Source organism: Typopeltis vanoorti, chromosome 6 (genome assembly GCF_054136105.1).
Source record: "Typopeltis vanoorti isolate ZY-2024b chromosome 6, IOZ_Tvanoo_1.0, whole genome shotgun sequence".
Classification (NCBI taxonomy): Eukaryota; Metazoa; Arthropoda; class Arachnida; order Uropygi; family Thelyphonidae; genus Typopeltis; species Typopeltis vanoorti.
The window spans coordinates 50,103,947-50,124,805 of record NC_143554.1 but is presented as its reverse complement, the minus strand read 5'-3'; the positions used below and the strand labels follow the sequence as shown (position 1 = coordinate 50,124,805).

The following is a 20,859-nucleotide window of genomic DNA, read 5'->3' as shown; positions in this document are numbered from 1 at the left end:
GTAAAATTTAGTGTCAAAGTATCCTGCATCTGTTTGGTATGGACTCCTATCTTTGGTTGTAATACCTGGAAGAATGTCAACAGATATGCAACAAGCCTAAAAGTGCATATAGAAAGTTTTTTTTTTCCACTTGGTTTTTTTATCCTTTATCAAGTGTTAGTTTGCATGAAAAAGTTTTCTTGCAAAGTTTAACTGTAAAGTGTGTGCATGTATAATTTAGGTTTCCTTAAATGTAAAATGGTCTGCATACATTTTTAACATTAGTGTATATAAACAAAAGAAGGGTTAAACTTTTAAACTAGCCATCTCACATCTTGACAACTACATGGAATCCTTGTGAGCAATAAGCAATATTTAATTATTGTATACAACTTTAAAAAAAAAATCAAGTATGCAAATGATACTTTCATACTTTGACCAGGAATTAAGAAAAAATCCAGGTGTTCATGAAGTACCTTAACCAGTTAAGATTAACTTCATGCTCAAGCTTGGGCATAATAGGTTGTTGCTGTCTTGTTCACTTGGTTACAAAGTAAATAATTATATATGACAAATTATATTCTTGATTTAACTCTTTGACCAAGTTGATTCACAAGCAAACTTTTGTTTGCTCATGGTTGGGTAAACGATTAATACAAGAACATAATTTCTTATCATGTATAAGTTAAGTTGCTATTTCATTTGAATATTCTTGTCTCTATTTCCAAACAAAACATTAAAAGAAGAAAAAAAAATACACACATAGTAGATACTATTTGTAGTAATAACATCATTATATTGCAGAAAACAAGTGACCTTTTCAGGTAGGTTTCATATGCTATCCCAAGTTACAGAGAAAAGAATCCAAGAACTGCATGACATTAAAGATGAATGATTTGAAATGGTTATGCAAGCTTGGGCTTGCATAACCATTTCAAATCATTCATCTTTAATGTCATGAAGTTAATTTTAACTGGTTAATGTACTACATTAACATCCAGATTTTTTTCTTTATTCCACAAAGACAATGTAACAGTGACATCCAGTCAGCATCAAGTTCAGAGTGTTGTGACTCCAATACCTAACATACATGACAAAAAATTTAGCGCACATTTTAAATAATAATTGCCTGCCTGGTTGGCTGAGTGATTAGCCTAACTGCTCTCCAGTCAAAAGGCTGAGGGTTCAAATCCCACCATGGGCATGGATGTTTGTGATTGTCTGTGGAAATGCTAGTGGTGGTGAGTGGTAGATGGCGTCGGAGGAGACAGAGTTGTAGAGTAGGTGCCCTCCCACAATGAGTCTTTGGACTCCCTGGAGGTGCCACGTAATAATAATAATAGAATTACAATTCTTCATGCCTTTAAGAAAGTTTCTTCCATTCTTAGATAACCTCTGCACATATCAATGAAGGAACAGTTGTCTATAAAATTTTATGTATATATTGCATATGTTATATCATAGAGACAGTCAGATCACGAGAAATTTGTAGAAGTGAAAAATGAAAGATGTTGAAAAGAAAATCACAAAAGTCAGGATTACATACTATAAGAAGACAAACATAATGTTGTCTAGTTAGTGGCAAAAATACTTTACATTCAGCAGGTACATGTAAGAAAAGTCAAAGAAAATAGCAGAGATAATATGGATTCCTTAACTGCCTTAATCCATTCTTATTCCTTAATGCATATTATCTCTAAACGTAGAGATAACATGCATTCAGACATGGTGTAGTAGGATCAAACACAATGTAATATTGAAGGCATTTGTTGAACTTACCATGTACAAGCACATATTACAAGTCATTTGTTTTCAGACTTTAACAGAAAATCATTCTTGTTCCTTAAATTCCCTTAATGGATTTATATTGTTAAGCTCATGTAGTTTTAGCTATGTGATTTTTATACTCATAGTTGGCATTTAACCTCCCAACCGGGTAGTGTGAAATATTCAACACTCCCTAGCTTTTTTCATGGATCAAAACTTCGTCGGCATTCTACCTTTTATCATGCCATTACCTTCCTCCGCCGTTAATCTCGTTACGGCTATTCCATGGCCATTAGTGGATTAACTGTTGCCTGTTGCTGAGTGACCTTTGTGTCCCCCCCCCCCCCCCCCGTCTTTACGTCTGTTGTTTTGCTTAGAATTTCATTTACTGTCCTAAGTTATTTGACCTTTTTTGCCTCTAAAATGATTTATTGTATCTCTTCCCAAAAATTGAAACGAATTTCACATATGTGAAAAAAATCAATACTGAAATGACCACTGATCAGCTTTTGCAATGAATCTATTTAGTGATAGTAAATTTGGTGTATTTTATTCTACAAATCAGTGCACCAGAAGAGTTGCACTGATTATTCTTTCACTTTACGTATAATAATTGAATAATTTTTTTTCGAATTTTCGAATTTTCAAATGTTTGCTTTGAAAATATTATGTCAAATATTTATATTTTTAAATAATATTTATTGAAATAAATATGTCCTTTTTCTTTCGTTTCTAGTCAGATACATTATATGGATCATCACATTTCAGATTTAGAAACGATTTTTTGTTATTCATAAAGACAAAATAAAAAAAAAATGTTAAAATGCTCAATTGCATTACTCGGTTTCTGATCGTGTCTTTTTGGTATCAAAAATTTATATCCAATGATATTTTAGCAGTGATTCTTCACCTTCGTCATTTATTTATTTATTTGTATTATGCATATTACGATAATATCTAGTGCATAACCTCGTAGATATGTTGAAAATATAATGTGAAAAATATCATATACGGAATGATTCAACATTTTTGCTCATTTTGAAGATTTTTTAATGCTCCCCCCCCCCCTCCTTATTCTCTCCTGGAACTCAATTGCATAACTACTCTAAATTTCTATACAGGTTAGAAAGCTTTTCTAGACAGCATTCAAAATCAATTACTTCATTTTACCATTTTGACAAAAGATATACGGCAATCAGATTGTACCGTGAAGCTTCTAATTCTGTTCTATTTATTTGCAATCTAAAACCAGCTGTTCTACTGTCTGCTGAAATTATGTGAAATTTTAGAAATAATATGCTATATTTTCACCATGCAAAATTGTTTATATGCAATTTTGCATGGTGAAACACAAAAGAAAGTTCAGTAGTATTATTTGTGTTTGTTTTTCTTTAATAAAATCTAAATATTACTTCTTCTGCTTCTGGAAGCTATTTCTGAAATAATCTACATCTTCTAAATACTTGGTAATATCCTCTTAGCTGGAGGAAAAGTTGAAGGCTTATTACTCTCAGTGCTATTGAGAAGAAAGGGGAGAACACTAAAGTGCCTCAGGCTGTAGTGCAGAATATGTCAAGAATGTCTTGTTTCCTTTTCGATTGTTGATTACCTATATCCTAACAGAAATAATACTGATATTTCGTTTACATGCTTATACATTATTTATGCCAAAATAATTGCTTAATTTATAATGATCAGTTTCACTTTTATTATCAAAAATTAGAAATTAAATCATTCAATTATCTTGAAAAAGAGGATTTGAATTATTTTCAAAGAAAAGGTGCATATGCGTTTCATAATCTTCTTTTTTTTGGGGGGGGGGGGAGGGGTATAGACCTAATCAATCTGCGGATATTTCAGATAATTTATTTCATAAATCGTTCGCTGTTACAAGACAGCTGTTACAAACGTAAATCACTTGGGGAACATACCCATTCATTTTAGTGTAAAATAGTAGCAAAGGTTCAGTTACTTTAGATATGTAATCTAGAAGAAAATGTTATGTCTGCTGAGATTAGAATCTTACGTGAATAATTTTTCTGACATGATTTCTCTATTTGTTATAATGTAATCAATTTCCAGATTTTTTCCCTCCTGCAGACTTCATGTTATATGCAGTGATTTCTTCTTTGTACTACAAGAAAAAAAATCAGATAACAGGAGAAAAATATGTAGTATTTTCTTTTCCACTGGCTGAATTTACAATGTTCTTTCTTTGTGTTTTGAAGAGAAAGTGCAAATGACTTTTTTCTTACTATTTTTGCCATTATAACATCTCATATAAATAAGAGTGACATTTTACCGTTTTTCTCCCATACGAGAAACAGAAATAAGGTAGTAATAATATTGTTGATTCTGCCAAACTTCATTGTAGCAGAAATTTTTATTACAAAACTTTGTAATATATATATATATATATATATATATATATATATCTCCGAAACAAGAAATTTGGAACTCATATCACATCAATGTTGAGTGTTGGCAAGGTGAAAATGTTCCCGTTATTATTTATATATTTCATTTATTAACTAGGGGGGCTATGCTCAAACCCCCCCCCGTGTTCCGGTATGGTAGGCCAGTTCTCCTTCAATTGTGATATCTCGAAAGGGGGTTCCGCCCCTGAATTCTGATGACTCGAATTTTGAAGACTCGACACTCACGGTAGCCCCTGAGTTTCAAAACGTTTCGATAAACATGACATAAAAAGGCTTGTCATTTTATATATATATAGGGTAGATTTTATTTCATTATTTTTTATTTTTTTGATGAAATACTTTACCTGGAATACTCTTTCCAGTTTCTCTGTGTCATAAAAAGAACTTAAAAATTAGCCTTCAAGATGAAAAAGAAACAGTGCACATTCGGGTATCCCTCTATCAATATATGTAGTCCTGAAAAGGACTGTTTTGATGGTCTTGAAAACAAACATTTTTTATTTCATACTGTTCAGAATTTAAAATTCTTGAACAGCGTGGAACACCTTGAAGCAAGGGTAAACATACAAAGCAGTTTTACACTCAGGACACCAGATTTTTGTTTCCTTTCTGATATTTTTTTATTACATACATAATATTTGCATGCAGGTTTTTTTTTTATTAGCCTTTGGTGGTAGATTTTCAGGATAATGGTTGGAGTTAGCAGTGTTCAACCTCAGATGTCTAGCAGGATTTCCTGTTTTTCTGCTTGCTGAAGAAGGTGCATGTGCATGCAGGCAATGCTTTTGCAATTTCTATTCTGTATTCTCGATATGTTATGATAGACAAACATTTTTTCTTGTACAGGAGGAAACTGTTCCAAATAACAAAATCCAATACATGTCCAAACACTTTTTTGTAATATTTTTTATGCTGTTTCCTCATTACAGAGTAAAATGATAGCTGCTGATCGCACCTGTCGACTCCACCCATAGTGTCATTGTATGCACACACAGCAGTGGGCTTTTCTTTCTTCAAACCATGCTTCTCCACGGATTCCGTTGATGGATTGTGCAGGGAAGACAGCAGAAAAACATCTTTTTTGTCTTTCCAACGTAGTGCAAAGACTTTCCCTCGCTGATAAGTTCGGATTTCCCCCTTCCATAGCTTCCCTGAAGCCAGATCTGGAGGCATATCTCGCCTTTTTGCATTTACAGTACCATAACTATCTGTACGATGCTGTAAAAGCAAATCAGCGAGTTCAGGACACATATATAGTAATTATCCATTATAATGCAGTAACCTTTCTCCAGTAAAGGGTCTAGTAACTGCATTACTGCATGCATCGACAAGGGGAGATCCGAATATATATCATGCTCGATTACAGTTTGCTTTCCCGTATAAGGTTTGAAATCCCAAAGATATTCACTTTCCGATTCGCAAAGCATAAAAAATTTTACTCCATACTTCGCTTTCTTTTTGGGAATATACTGCTTACATTTCAGTCTACCTTTGAATGGCATAAGGCTTTCATTGATACTCAAGTCTCTCAGGAATGTAGAGTGATCTACATTTCTGATGGATTTTCATCAGAAAATCATAAATTTTGTTGAGGACTGGGCAAGGATGTGTTGCCTGATTGTATTCCTCATTATTCTGAAAATGCAAATACTTCATGATCAGACTGAATTGTTTTTCAGTCATAACATCACGAAACATTGGCGTGTTCAGAATCCAGTCTGTAGACCAATACATTTCGAGAGCGTGCTTTCGAAATGTATTTCGAAACTTCGGGTTTTCCACTTTCTTTATTCTGATATTGCATTTGAAGGATGACAGTGGTTTTAAATATTAATTTCACCTATATCCGAATATCACATAATTTCCTGATTTATAATAATCAGGAAATATGTATATTGTCTGATTTATAATTTGCTAATTTATAATAATCACCAAATAGTTTCAGTATCGAAAAATTAAAGTTATGTGGAACAATTACTAGAGAAAAATAACGAATTAAATAAAAACTGTACCTATGTTTCATAACAGTTTTCAGGTGTGTGATAGTAATGCAACGGGGGGGGGGGGTTAAACTGTCAGAGGCGAAATAAAGTTCAATTCTATTGTAAAAATATGGAAATGAAATTTCACATTTGATATACATATTTTGAATGATAAAAATAAGCAAATGTATTGCTTACTTTAAAAATGGAGAATAAAATATCTGAATTATGCAGAAAATATAAATTTAAATTATAACTGTTAATTTCATTTTGTAATGACCAATTATACAAGGAAACCAAGAAAGTGAAAGTACAGATTACTATACAACATGAAGAAAAAATTTAGTAATATGATTAAAGAATTTCATGTTATTCTCTATAAAGCAAAGTTGCTCAAGCGTGTCTTAAAGGAAATGTGTGAAGTATTATTCAATTTCGATGGTTTTGTACAAAAATAAAAATAATATAATCTGGAACGTCGGTAGCCGGTTTCTTTTCTTTTTTTAAAAGAATATTTCAAATAATTATCATGAATTAATTTCTTCGAGAACAAAGAAAACTCTTTTGTCTAGTAAGCGATTAGAAAAAAATTAGTGCAAAAAAAATAAAAAATTAAATTGGTTCTCCAAGGTAAGGCAATATTTAAGTGAAGAAATTATGCAAGACCTTTATTTTGTCCAGAAATTAAAATTGTATTGTACAATAAAAAGAGAAAACAAAAATATAAGTAATTTCTCTATTTTTAGTCTATCATATATAACTAAAATCCAGTTGACCAGCATGGAACAAGGAAGTGCGTTTCTTGTTATAGGCAACTGAGAGGCAGCTACGAACGCGAGATAATCCGATTAACCATTCTCGTCAGCGTGAAGATTTATCACACTTTCTAATGGACATGACAGTCAAATTGCACTTCTTATCCAGGTTCTTTAAACAGGTGGGCTGAAACATATCCAGATTTAGTTGGACGTCTATAGACGTCCTAGCCGGTAGGGAGGTTAATGTCCTTGTAGTCAAATTCTTGAGGAAGTTGTTCATAGACATTATTCTTTTGTCATGAACAACTGCTGAGTATGATAGCAAGATAAGGACTTTTTTTTTTTTTTTAGTAGTACATAAATACCACACTACTGTGCTAAGAGTTTATCCCCATAAAAATCTTTCACATAATTAAATAATAATGCCTTTAAAAGTTTATTATTGTCTACCATAAATATAGTGATATTCATTGCTACAATTTATTTTTATTACAAAATTTTAAAAAATTATTTAAAATTTCAAATAAAAAAAAATACAGTTCTTTATAAAATACTATGGAACATCATCATGAGGTTAAAAATGAATGTTCTTGGTTCACTCAAAATTAGCACTGAAGGAAGGAATGCTACAAAAGAGAAACAAAGATGATAAACTGATCATATAAAAATTTGGATATTTAGAGTAATTGGAAAAAAATTGTTAAATGATCATAGTAAAAAAAAAAAGTTACAGAAAATATTTATGGAAAATGGAATCGAGCAATAATGGAGGCAAAAATAAAAAAATTAATATGTTGTAAGCAAGCTACAGTAGATGCTACTTCACTTGAAAAATTCATTAAATATGGTGACGCGCGCGCGTGTGTAAACCTTCCTAGCTGTTGAGCAGGTATTTGCGGATTTGCATTCCCCAGGTTATGTTTTGCAGCACTACATCCCAAAATCCTAGCCTATGTTCTCTTTCTTTAAGTAAAAAAGAGAACACTGTTAGTTGTGCAGTTCCTGATAAAATTAGTTTTTGCTCTCTGCATCTTTTTTCAGCATGTTATCTAACATCAGCTACATTCTTATCTTAAGACTATTTTTTAAATTATAGCACATGGTCAAATTATAATTTGTATCTATTCTCTCTCTTTCTTAAAACCAATAAAAAAGATTCATTTAGCAGTCATTTGCATTTTTATTTTATCATACTAAATTGCTACTCCACTTTTTCCACAATCATGTTCCTCTTGTCCTTCATCAAGATTTCAAAGAAATACTGGTAAGTGGTGAGGATACAATACCCATCTACAGCATTAATTTGCATTTGCAGGTTTAAAGGTTTTATGGATGAAATTCCTATATCAGGGAGAGAAAAATTCAATTACTGAACTGATAGTTCATAAAAAAAAAGCATGAATGCTAACAAAAATCTGTGTAAATGTATATGTTGTCACTCATCCATACAATTTTAATATTGGTAATAATGGTATCAGCATTGTGAAAATAAGAAAAACCTAATTATGTTCATCTGAGTATTATAAATTAAACACTGTTTAAATATTTCATAATTTACCTTACCGAAGAACATATATTTTACAGAAGTTACTTTGAACAAAAGAATGTCTTTCAACGAACACTCCAGGTAAGAAATTTAATTTTTTAGCTGTATTATCCGATCGATTTTATATTGTTAAAATAAAAGCTAAACTTAACATAATTTCTATATTAATAGTTTGTTATATAGAATTTTTATATGGTTTTTGGCTAGATTTATTTTTGAAAGGCATGTAATTAGATATTATACTCTGTTCAATAAAGACTACACACACCTATTGTTTCTCTAGTGTTTCTCCAATAAGTGATAATTATTAATATAATATTTCCATAGTTATACAGAATAAATTACATACATTAAATCTGTATATAATGAGTTACCAAGCATGTGGAAAGTAGATAGCAGTAGGATGGACATACCAAGCACATGGAACCATTCAGAATATGGATATCACCGAGTGTTTGATTTTAGAAGAGCATTTCACAACAACATGCAAACATTGTTTAATAACAATGCCGAATAAGAAGTTTTGCATTTAAGCCAGTGTACTAGTAAAATATATCTTGGGCTACTCATTAGTTACATCAAATTGTTTAACTCTTAATTTGAAATTCAAAATAAAATTATAATTATTATATAGGCAGGGAGTGAGTGACTAAGGTTGCAGCATAGTGCCTAAATTCCTATTATATCCTTGTTCAAAAGCTTTCACTGATTACGTAGTCATGGCATCCAGTGTATGCATGTGGGGAAAAATTCGAGGTCATCTTGGAAACTGAATCAGAGTGTGGTTAGGAAGTATGCATAATTCAAATTCTTTTTGAACCTGAATCATGCATGCTTCCTGACCACACCCTGATTCAGTTTCTAAGGATGACCTAGTCCCCCCCCCCCCACCTTCCCCCATCCTGTCACAAGCTGTAAATCTCATCTGTGTATACTCTAGAAGCCCTTACTAACTTATGTTTCTGTCATTGTCTGTTACTTAAACTTTGAACACCACATTCATTTTAGTCTGTCCTGACATGCATAATTTTGTAGGCTGGATTCATCACTATCTGCTAGATCTGTTCATTTGTTTCCTTATCTTCTCTGAACCCTGGTGTGACCATATCTGAGCACAGTATATAGTAGAAGAATATCGTACTTATCCAACTTAGTGACGTACTCAACCAAGCATTGTGGTCCCTAAACACATTTTGACTCTGTATATGTCAATCATGAAGTGCTTAAGGGTAAGCTGTATAACTGAGAGTTGATCTCCACATAGCATTTAAAGGAATGCAGAAAACCAAAAAGGACTTCTCACTTAATCTCCAGTCCTCACCTTTTCGTGGTGCACCCTGTTAGGTATACCTTGATACTGAATGAACGAGGATGGTGGGCTGGCAATTTGGGATTTAGCCGACCAAATTGTATTCTTATTGGCTTAAACCACAATGTAAAATTATGATACAACATGACAGAATTTCATACAATTTGGGATTTAGCCGACCAAATTATATTCTTATTGGCTTAAACCACAATGTAAAATTATGATACAACATGACAGAATTTCATGCTGACTGGGGCATTGCCCAGTTAAACAAGGCCCCATTGTTTTTGCCAGGAAACCAGGGCAAACAGCAAAAAATCAGTTACTGGAACAAGCCCTGAAATACATCCCAACTGAACATTACCAGAATTCAAGAGGAATCAAAAAAGATAAAGTTCACATGAAAACTGAAGATAAGGATATCCTAGATATCTGGAGTAATCACTTTGATAGACTGTTAAATGAACCAAGCAATGAAAGAACTTCTTCTTCTGCAGTTTTTCCCACTTAAGTAGGGACGCTGTTTGTGGTGAGTCTCCTCCACAACTTCCAGTCTTGGCTGTAGCCACATCCAAGTTCTTCATCCTCAAGCCTTCCTCCACCATCTCCCTCCATCTCTTCTTTGGCCATCCGTGCTTCCTCTTCCCTTGCACATCCATCTGCATGACCTTTCTTCCCACATACTCTTCCTTCCTCCTCATCACATGACCAAACCATCTGAACCATGCCTTCTGTATCTTTGCTCCGAAGTTCGTAACTTTCACCATTCCCCTTACATAGTCATTTCTCAGATGATCCTTTCTAGTCACACCACACATCCACAGTGTGGTGTGACCAGAGGGTGCTGGTAGACCACAGAGGGTGCCGGTAGTACCAGAGGGTACTACCAGCACTCTCTTATCACATAGCACTCCAGCCATCTGCCATCTATCTCCAGTTCCTCCATCCTGCATCCCACTTCCTTCTCAGCCTCACCATCCTCTTTCATTATTGAACCTAAGTATCTAAAGTCACTGACCATCCTGATGACATTTACTTCCAGCTCCAGATCTGTCTCTTGGCTGCCATCCACTTGGCAACACATATACTCGGTCTTACTTCTGCTCAGTCTCATACCTCTCTCTCTTCCAGTACTTTCCTCCAATTTTCCAGTTTGGCTGCCACTTCTTCTCTTGATTCTGCACACAGCATGATGTCATCTGCATACAACATTGTCCAAGGCACGTCTTCTCTCACTTCCTCCGTCACCACCTTCATCACAATATTTTAAAAGAGGTATACTGTGAGTAGACATATCAATACAAAATTAGTCTCACTTCTCCTAAGGACAAGCTTCTATATCTTAATTATCCAGGTGTCTACCAGATTCCATGCTCTTGTGAATTATCTTATTTCGGACAAACAGGAAGATCTGCCTCTATTCGGCTAGAAGAATACCAATATTATATTGAATACTTTAAACCTTTAAATACTTTAAAGTCTGGACTTGCAGAACATGCCATCTTCACTAGACATAGAGTTCATTGGAGAAAGACAAGAGTCCTTCAAAAAAGTCGGTTCCTCATGGAATGCCTTTATAAAGAAACATGTGAAACTTGACTTCATTCTCCTAACTTAAACAGATCCGATGGCTTACGTCTATCCCCTTTATGGGAGATAGTACTTTATAAATCAGCTAATCTTTCCTAACTCTTTATTGTATACTTTTTTTTTTTTTTTGTTAGGAAATTTATTAACCTTTTTAGTTATCTTACTTAGGTGGCGCTTTTTTGAATTTGTCAGTTATTGTTTAATTTGAGCTTGAAGTGTACTGAAGATGCCTGTGGCATTTTAAGTTCAGTACAGGCGAAAATTATACTATTAAATAATCTTTGTATGTGAGTTTTCCGTTTTAAATTTTGTATCACAATATTAAACAGGAAGGGACTTAATGCAGACCCTTGATGCAAGCCAACTGTCACTGGAAAACTTTCTGTCACTCCCAGACAGGTTCGAACACTTGTCTTCACATTTCTATACATCTCCTGTACCAACCTGACATATTTCTCCGGTACCTTCTTCTCCCTTAGACACTTCCAGACGTCTTGCCTTGGCACTCTATCATATGCTTTCTCCAGCTGAATAAATACCAGATGTAGCTCCCGTTGCTTCTCTCGAAACTTTTCCATCATCTGTCGTATCCAAAGATAGCATCTGTGGCCAATCGACCAGGCATGAAGCCAAATTGCTCCTTTGCAATCTCCACCTCAATCTTCCATCAAGAACCCTTTCTAGGATTTTCTTTGTGTGGAACATCAACTTTATTCCTCTGCAATTCTTAATCTTGTGCATCCCCTTTACCTTTGTAGATGGGGAAAAGCGTACTTTTCCTCCATTTCTCGAGTATATTTTCCTGTTGGCAAACTTTCATGAACAGGTCCCACAGCAGGTCTCTCTTCCCCCCCAGAGCCTTCCATGCCTCCACTGGAATCCTGTCTGGGCCCACCAAGCAATGAAAGAACCATACTAGAAAATTGTGGTAGAAAAAGCTTTCAAAAACTTGAAATGTGGAAATGCAGCTGGAGTAGATGATATTTGACCAGAAATGCTTAAGTATGTAGGTATAAAAAATTTTTGCAATGGCTACACTGTATAATGCAGAAGGTCTGGTCAGAAGGTCAAATTCCCAATGATTGAAATAGAGCTCTCATAATATCCATTTATAAAAAAAAGATAATAAAACTGAATGTGAGAGTTACAGAGGAATTTCTGTACTAAGTGTTCCAGGTAAAATTCATGCAAGCATACTTGAAAAGAGGTTAAGAAAGATTGTGGTAGAGAAACTTGGAGAAGAACAAACTGAGTTCAGACCAAGTGGGAGGATGTCGAGATCAGATTTTCACTTTAAGATACATGGTTGAGCAATTGGTAGAATATGACTAGGATCTGTACTTAAGTTTTGTAGATCACAAAAAGGTATATGAGGAGGTGCCCAGAGAGAGAGAGAAGCTTTTCAAAACATTACAATTATATGGGATAATTGGAACATTATACAGAGCAATACATAGTCTATGTTTAAGTTGTCAGTCAGCAGTTAGAATTGAAGGAAATATAGAAAGATGGTTTGATGTAAATCAGGAGTAAGACAAGGATGCATGTTATCTCCACATTTGTTTTCATCTATATGGATATCACGTTATGGAAAAAAGTGGCATCAAGCCTGATGTTCGAATTGGAGATGTCAAACGTTGCTCTTTGCTTTATGCAGATGATGTTGTACTCCTAAACACATTTAGTGCAAGTCTCCAGGATTCACTAACTAAATTGAATAACAGCTGTAACAAATTTGGCATGAAAATCAGTAATAAAAAAACCAAAACTATGAAAATAGGCAGGAGCATAGAAAATTCAGCTGCATTCTGAATGGACATCCTATGTAACAAGTAAAATAAAATATTTCAGCTATTTAGGCACAGATCTTAGTAAAGATGGCAGGTTAAATCTGAAAATAGACAACGGAATAATTAAATGAGTGGAAGGAGGGTAATTATTATGGCAGATTTCAACTATGTTAACATTGATTGGAAGGAGGAGAGGACACGTGAGGAAGGAAATGGAGATTATTCAATTATTAAGGGATAACTATCTGAGACAGTATGTAATTGAAAATACTAGGGGTTTGAGAATGCTTGACCTGCTAATAGCATCTGAGAATTTCACTGTAATGAATATGACCATGTTGCCACCTATTGGTGAGCATGATCATAAGGTCTTGACCTGGGAAGTTAGCTAAAGGTGTGGAATTTTCAATTAAGACAGGGTATGTATGGAATTACCATGCTGGCAAGTATGACAAGCTTAGGAGATTGTTTGGATCAGTGCCATGGCATGTAAAACTTCAAGTGCTGGATGTTGATAGAGCATGGAAAGTGGTCAAGGAGCATTTACAGGAGGTTATGGCTGATTGTATACCTAGGTTCCGAATAGTAAAAACAAGTAGAGGTTAAATGGATGAATAACACCATTAAGTTTGAGCTACAAAAAAAAAGAAACAACTGCAGAGCGAATTTAAAGAGAAAGGTGATCTGCCGGCACACGAATGGTATAAAGTGCAGGCCAGAAGGGTAACAAGTGATAAAAAAAGCAAAAGCGGATTATGAAAGGAAACTAGCAATGGAAGCTAAAGAGAATCCCAAAAAAGTTCTTTCAAACATGCAAAACTTCACACAAATTTGTCGATCATGAAAATTTCTCATTTTAAAGAGAAACAACAAAAAATCGCCAGATGCACCGAACATTTTGACACAAATAGACGTAGTAAAATAGCTAAGCAAAATATCATTGTAAGTTTTGCAAAGCTATTTCACAATGTGCTGATTGCAGCATTCAGCTAGTAGTGTTTGTTGTGCAATAATTCAAAAGTTCAAGAATTTCTCAGACAAACCTCATTTGTGCTTATTCTTGTTGGAAAGAACACATTCTAGCAGTTAAAATGATATATTATTTTGTCCAATTTTATTTACAATATGTCAATAAAAGTCTGTTTCATTATTGAACTGGTACTCTTGATAAGCATGTTGATTTTTTTCTACCAAAAAACTAATGTAATAAAAAATAACTAACATTGGGTTTATAGGTCGTAATAATTATTTAATAAACCTACTAGGTTCACCATTTATGCCAGCAGCTTCATTTGAATTAGGATGAACAGACAAAAATACAGTAAGCATTGAATATGAATCATTACACAATTAAACAGCAATTGTATAGGAACCGTTACACAAAAATACAAGTGAAAAACAGAAACATGTGGAGCGTGGACACTGGTACATGGTAAATCATTGTGCTGACTGAACTGGTACTCTGTGTATAAATGAGACAGTTATTTTTACTTCCCATCAGAAAGAATAATTATGCAGGAACGTCGGAAGTGGTGAATCATATCTTTTTTTTTTTTTTTTTTTGTTAGGAAATTTATTGACCTTTTTAGTTATCTTACTTAGGTGGTGCTTTTTTGAATTTGTCAGTTATTGTTTAATTTGAGCTTAAAATGTACTGAAGATGCCTGTGGCATTTTAAGTTCAGTACAGGCGAAAATTATACTATTAAATAATCTTTGTATGTGAGTTTTCTGTTATTAATTTTGTATCACAATATTAAACAGGAAGGGACTTAATGCAGACACTTGATGCAAGCCAACTGTCACTCCCAGACAGGTTCGAACACTTGTCTTCACATTTCTATACATCTCCTGTACCAACCTGACATATTTCTTCGGTACCTTCTTCTCCCTTAGACACTTCCAGACGTCTTGCCATGGCACTCTATCATATGCTTTCTCCAGATGAATAAATACCAGATGTAGCTCCCGTTGCTTCTCTCGAAACTTTTCCATCATCTGTCGTATCCAAAGATAGCATCTGTGGCCAATCGACCAGGCATGAAGCCAAATTGCTCCTTTGCAATCTCCACCTCAATCTTCCATCAAGAACCCTTTCTAGGATTTTCTTTGTGTGGGACATCAACTTTATTCCTCTGTATTTCTTAATCTTGTGCATCCCCTTTGCCCTTGTAGATGGGGAAAAGAGTACTTTTCCTCCATTCCTTGGGTATATTTTCCTGTTGGCAAACTTTCATGAACAGGTCCCACAGCAGGTCTCTCTTCCCCCCAGAGCCTTCCATGCCTCCATTGGAACACTGTCTGGGTCCACCAAGCAATGAAAGAACCATACTAGAAAATTGTGGTAGAAAAAGCTTTCAAAAACTTGAAATGTGGAAATGCAGCTGGAGTAGATGATATTTGACCAGAAATGCTTAAGCATGTAGGTATAAAAAATTTTTGCAATGGCTACACTGTATAATGCAGAGAGTCTGGTCAGAAGGTCAAATTCCCAATGATTGAAATAGAGCTCTCATAATATCCATTTATAAAAAAGATAATAAAACTGAATGTGAGAGTTACAGAGGAATTTCTGTACTAAGTGTTCCAGGTAAAATTCATGCAAGCATACTTGAAAAGAGGTTAAGAAAGATTGTGGTAGAGAAACTTGGAGAAGAACAAGCTGAGTTTTCAGACCAAGTGGAGGATGTCAAGATCAGATTTTCACTTTAAGACACATGGTTGAGAAATTGGTAGAATATGACTAGGATCTGTACTTAAGTTTTGTAGATCACAAAAAGGTATATGAGGAGGTGCCCAGAGAGAAGCTTTTCAAAACATTACAATTATATGGGATAATTGGAACATTATACAGAGCAATACATAGTCTATGTTTAAGTTGTCAGTCAGCAGTTAGAATTGAAGGAAATATAGGAAGATGGTTTGATGTAAATCAGGAGTAAGACAAGGATGCACGTTATCTCCACACTTATTTTCATCTATATGGATATCACGTTATGGAAAAAAGTGGCATCAAGCCTGATGTTGGAATTGGAGATGTCAAACGTTGCTCTTTGCTTTATGCAGATGATGTTGTACTCCTAAACACATCTAGTGCAAATCTCCAGGATTCACTAACTAAATTGAATAACAGCTGTAACAAATTTGGCATGAAAATCAGTAATAAAAAAAACCAAAACTATGAAAATAGGCAGGAGCATAGAAAATTCAGCTGCATTCTGAATGGACATTCTATATAACAAGTAAAATACAATATTTCAGCTATTTAGGCACAGATTTTAGTAAAGATGGCAGGTTAAATCTGTAAATAGACAACAGAATAATCAAAGTTAGCTGAATAAATTTATATATAATAAAAGAGAAATTAGCCAAAACTTCAAACTAGCAGTATACAAGACAGTGTTCAAACAAGTTTTAAGTTATGAATCTGAGAGTTGAGTTAGAAATAAAGCACTTGATCAAATACTAGAGACCTCAGATATGAGAGTTCTGAGAAAAATTAGGAAAGAGTATCTCAGAATCATATTAAAATGAGGATATTAGAAAGGGACTTGACATTATTATCATTCAATAATGTATAAGCAGAGCTAATGTAAGATAGTATGGTCACTTAAACAGAATGGGTGAAAAAAGGTTAGCAACACAGGTGTTTGATGCCGATGGCAGGAAAGAGACCCTGAGGAAGACCAAGGTCTAGGTGGATTGATTTGGTCAGAAGTGTCTTAGAAGCACAAAATGTTAGATATGACAATATTATAAGGTTCACAAGCAATAGATTGATTTGGAGGAAATTTGTTGATTGGAGATTAATAATAATGTAAACTTCATCATAATGATGATGGCGATATTATTATCACCATCATTATCAGGAAACTGATAATGATAGCGATAATAATATTTGACTTGCAACGTGTTCAGTACAAAATGCATAATTTTGCACTTAGAACGTTGAACTGACATTTGTTGTCAGTTTATCTAGATTAGCTTGTAAGTTTCTGTATCAGAAATATACCTTATCTCACTTTCTGACATTTCATCATAGGAAAATAAATTGTGTGTTACCATCACACAATAAATTCTGTGATAGTAACACACAATAGACCAATCCCAATATTATTAATAGACATGTTAAAGAACAGTGGGCCAGGTAGAGAATCCTGTAGAGTTAGTAACTTCATATGTTACACTCTGATACTTATAGCCATTCATCTATCCATGTCACAAGTTTGTTTTGCATATCATCATCATCAATTTCTTCATATGTATATCCAGGGAGTACAGAGGATACATTAACAATACCATATGATTAAATTTACATTATTACTAATCTCCTGTCATCAATTTTCTTTCCTATTATTCTATTACATGCCAGCATTCCAATATTATCACATGCGTATTTTGGTCTTCTAGAACTGTTCTGACTGAATCACTCTACCTCAATCTTGATCTTCCTCTGGGTCTTTTTTTTTCCTTCTATCTTGGCAAACAGGTGTTTGCCAAGATGCAAGAGGGAAAAAGTTATTATTATTATTATTATTTGTCACCTCCAGGAAGTCCAAAGACTCATCGAGGGAGGGCATCTGCTCTACAACTCTGTCTCCACTACTCACAATCCACCAGCTGACCGCAACTACACCAACACTATCTATTGCTGACCACCACCAATATTTCCACAGACAATCACAAACATTCGAATCCTGCCATACCCATGGCAGGATTCGAACCTGCAGCCTTTTGGTTGGGGAGCGGATATGCTAACCACTGGGCCAGCAAGGCTGGCAAAAAAAATAATTACATATTTTTACTGTCACATTTCATTTTTTCTTCGTGTTAAGCTCACAAGTAACTTGAAATTATATTATTATTATATCACACTTCCAAGGAGTCCAAAGACTCATTGAGAGAGTGCATCAACTCTACAACTCTTTGTCTCACTATTCCATCAACCTTCATCATCTAACACCAACATCATCTACTGCCGACTACCGCCACTAGTGCTTTCACAGATAATCACAAACATTCATGCCCACAGCAGGATTCGAACCTGGAGCCTTTTGGCTGGAAAGCAGATATGCTAACCACTCGGCCAACTGTGCTGGCAAAATTATGATATTCTGTGACTTTGAGTTCCTAATTATTATTGTTATTATTATTTGTCACCTCCAGAGATTCCAAAGACTCATCGAGGGATCTAGTCTACAACTCTGCTTCCATCACTCACAATCCACCAACTGACTGCAACTACAGCAACGCCGTCTACCGCTAACACCACCACTGGTATTTCCACAGACAATCGCAAACGTCCATACTCATGGTGGGATTCTTGACTGGAGAGTAGACACGCCAACCACTCGGTCAGCCAGGCTGAAAAGTTAGCAGTATGTTGCTAACTTTTCTCCTCTCATTTTGTTTAAGTGATCACCACCTTAGATTAGCTTTGCTGACACATTGTTCGATGCCAGTTTATTTTTAATGTCATCATTTTTAATATAATTCTGCTATTGATGCCATTTGTTCACTCCACTAATCTTTCTCAGAATTCCAAAAGCTGTGATCTCTAGTCTTTGATCAGATTCTTTATTTCTAACCTCTCAGATATCCAGATATTTCTCAGATACCCATAATTTAAAACTGATTTAAATACTGTCTTGTGTACTACTAGTTTGTGTTTTGGCTAATTTCTCTGATATTCCATATAAATTTATTCAGTTAGCTTCCCTATCATACTAACTTTGTTTATTCTGTTGTCTATTTCCATATTTAATTTGCCATCTTCACTAAAAATTGTGCCTGAATAGCTGAACTATTTTACTTCTATAGGTTCTCCATTGAGAATGCAGTTGAAGTTTTCTTTATTCCTGCCTATTTTCATAGTAGGCGGAGACTCATCGTGGGAGATACACATTATCACACACATACACAAAGATCATCCAACCATTGTTTAAAATGATTCAGTGTGTCTGCATTCACAACACACTCAGGCAATGCCACTTGCCTGAATGTATTGTGAATGCAGTGTGTTGTGAAAATTGTTCTCTCCAATTCACAACATACTCGGGCAATGCCAATTCCACTTGCCAACTACTCTCCATGTAAAGAACTTGCTCCTCACTTTCCTGCTCACACAATCCTTATACAGTTTCCAGGGATGGCCTCTTGTTCTACCCCCCCTCCTTCTTCCATGAAAAACTCTTTCATGTTAACTCGATAATGACCCCTGACTAACTTATATGTCTCAATCTTATCCCCCCCCTCCTCCTCCCATTCATGAGGCTTTGCAGTTTACATTCTCTTAATCTTTCCTCATATTCCACATTCCAAAGACCACTGACACCTTTGTGAATCTTCTCTGTACTCTTTCCAACACATTCTTGTCACCATGAAAACAGGTGACCAAATCTGTGTAAAATAATCCATATGAGGCCTGACCGAGGCCTTAAACAGTGGAATCATAACCTCTTTATTTCTGCATGTCAGGGCCCTCAGCATCACTGCCGTTATCCGATGTGATATCTTTACAACTTGTGCAATGTGGCCTGTGAATTTCAGGTCCTTGTCCACCACAACTCCTAGATCTCTCATCTTCTACATTCTTTAAAGTTTCTGCACCAAGTGTATACTTCTGTATACTTCCTATCCCATTGCTACTTACCAAATTTCAAAATCTTACACTTTGCAATATTGAACCGATAGTTCTACTTAACTGTCCATGCTTGCAATCTCTTTTAAGTTCTCCTGTAAAGCCATAACATTTGCTTGACTCTGACTTGAAAATTGTTCTTCCCAATTTTGCATCATCTGCAAACAGCATCATCTCTCTCTCTCTCAGATCTCCTTATGGCTGAGACTCTTGACCTTCGTGATAATGCTTTGCCATTTGTTTCTCCCCTGTGCTTCTCTTATTGCGTGTTCTAGTTTAAGTCCTGTGATTCTTGATATTTGGTCAATCCATCTGTTGAGGGGGGGGGGGGAATAGTAGCATATCACCATTTAAATTCATCTCAATATCATTAATATAAAAATTGAACAACAATGATCCCAAAACTGACCCATGCCTCAGGGTTCTGTTCTTGGGCCACTGTTTAACTGATTTGTTAATGATATTTCATGTGGGTCTTCAAACATGATTGAGGATCTTCAAATATTTGCTGATGATGCAAAGTTAGGTCAGTTATTGGCAGTAGTGTTGATATTAATTTTCTAGAGGAAGATTTGAATAGATTTTTAGCTTAGACAAATGAGTGGGGTCGCAGTTTTAATATTAATAAGTGCAAGGTAAGGCTATGTACTGTATTGGTGGATATGCACTTCAGAAAGTGGGTGAGATGCAGAATCTTGGAGTGATGGTAGGGGAATGAAGTTCCATGGACACATTGCAGGTGTTGCAAAGACTGCACATCGTATTGCTAATATGATTAAAAGCATATTGACATGTAGGAGTAAGGAGGTAGTAGTGCCTCTATATAGGGCATTGCTCAGACCACATATGAACTTTTGTGCTCAAATTTGGTCACCTGGTTTTCATTGTGATATGGAAACAATAGAGAGTGTCCAAAGATGAATGACCAAAGTGATATCAGGTCTCTGAAGTGTTGGTTATGAAGAGCGTTTCAGGGAATGTGGATTACAGAGGTTGATAGATAGGAAGAAAAGAAGAGATATTATAGAGACCTTCAAGTTATTTAGGGGATTTAATCAGAT

The 20,859-nt window shown here is 35.0% G+C and overlaps 1 protein-coding gene across 4 annotated transcripts in view; it reads left to right on the top strand.

Annotated features, from left to right (window-relative positions):
- Positions 1-20,859, top strand: part of LOC150105443 (SH3 domain-binding protein 5 homolog) — a 196,951-nt gene that overhangs the window by 132,007 nt on the left and 44,085 nt on the right. For all 4 annotated transcript variants that reach the window (XM_090394819.1, XM_090394816.1, XM_090394818.1 and 1 more), the window contains one exon: positions 8,509-8,551. In XM_090394819.1, coding sequence (XP_090250945.1) covers positions 8,509-8,551 — 43 coding nt within the window. The remainder of the gene's footprint in view (positions 1-8,508; positions 8,552-20,859) is intronic.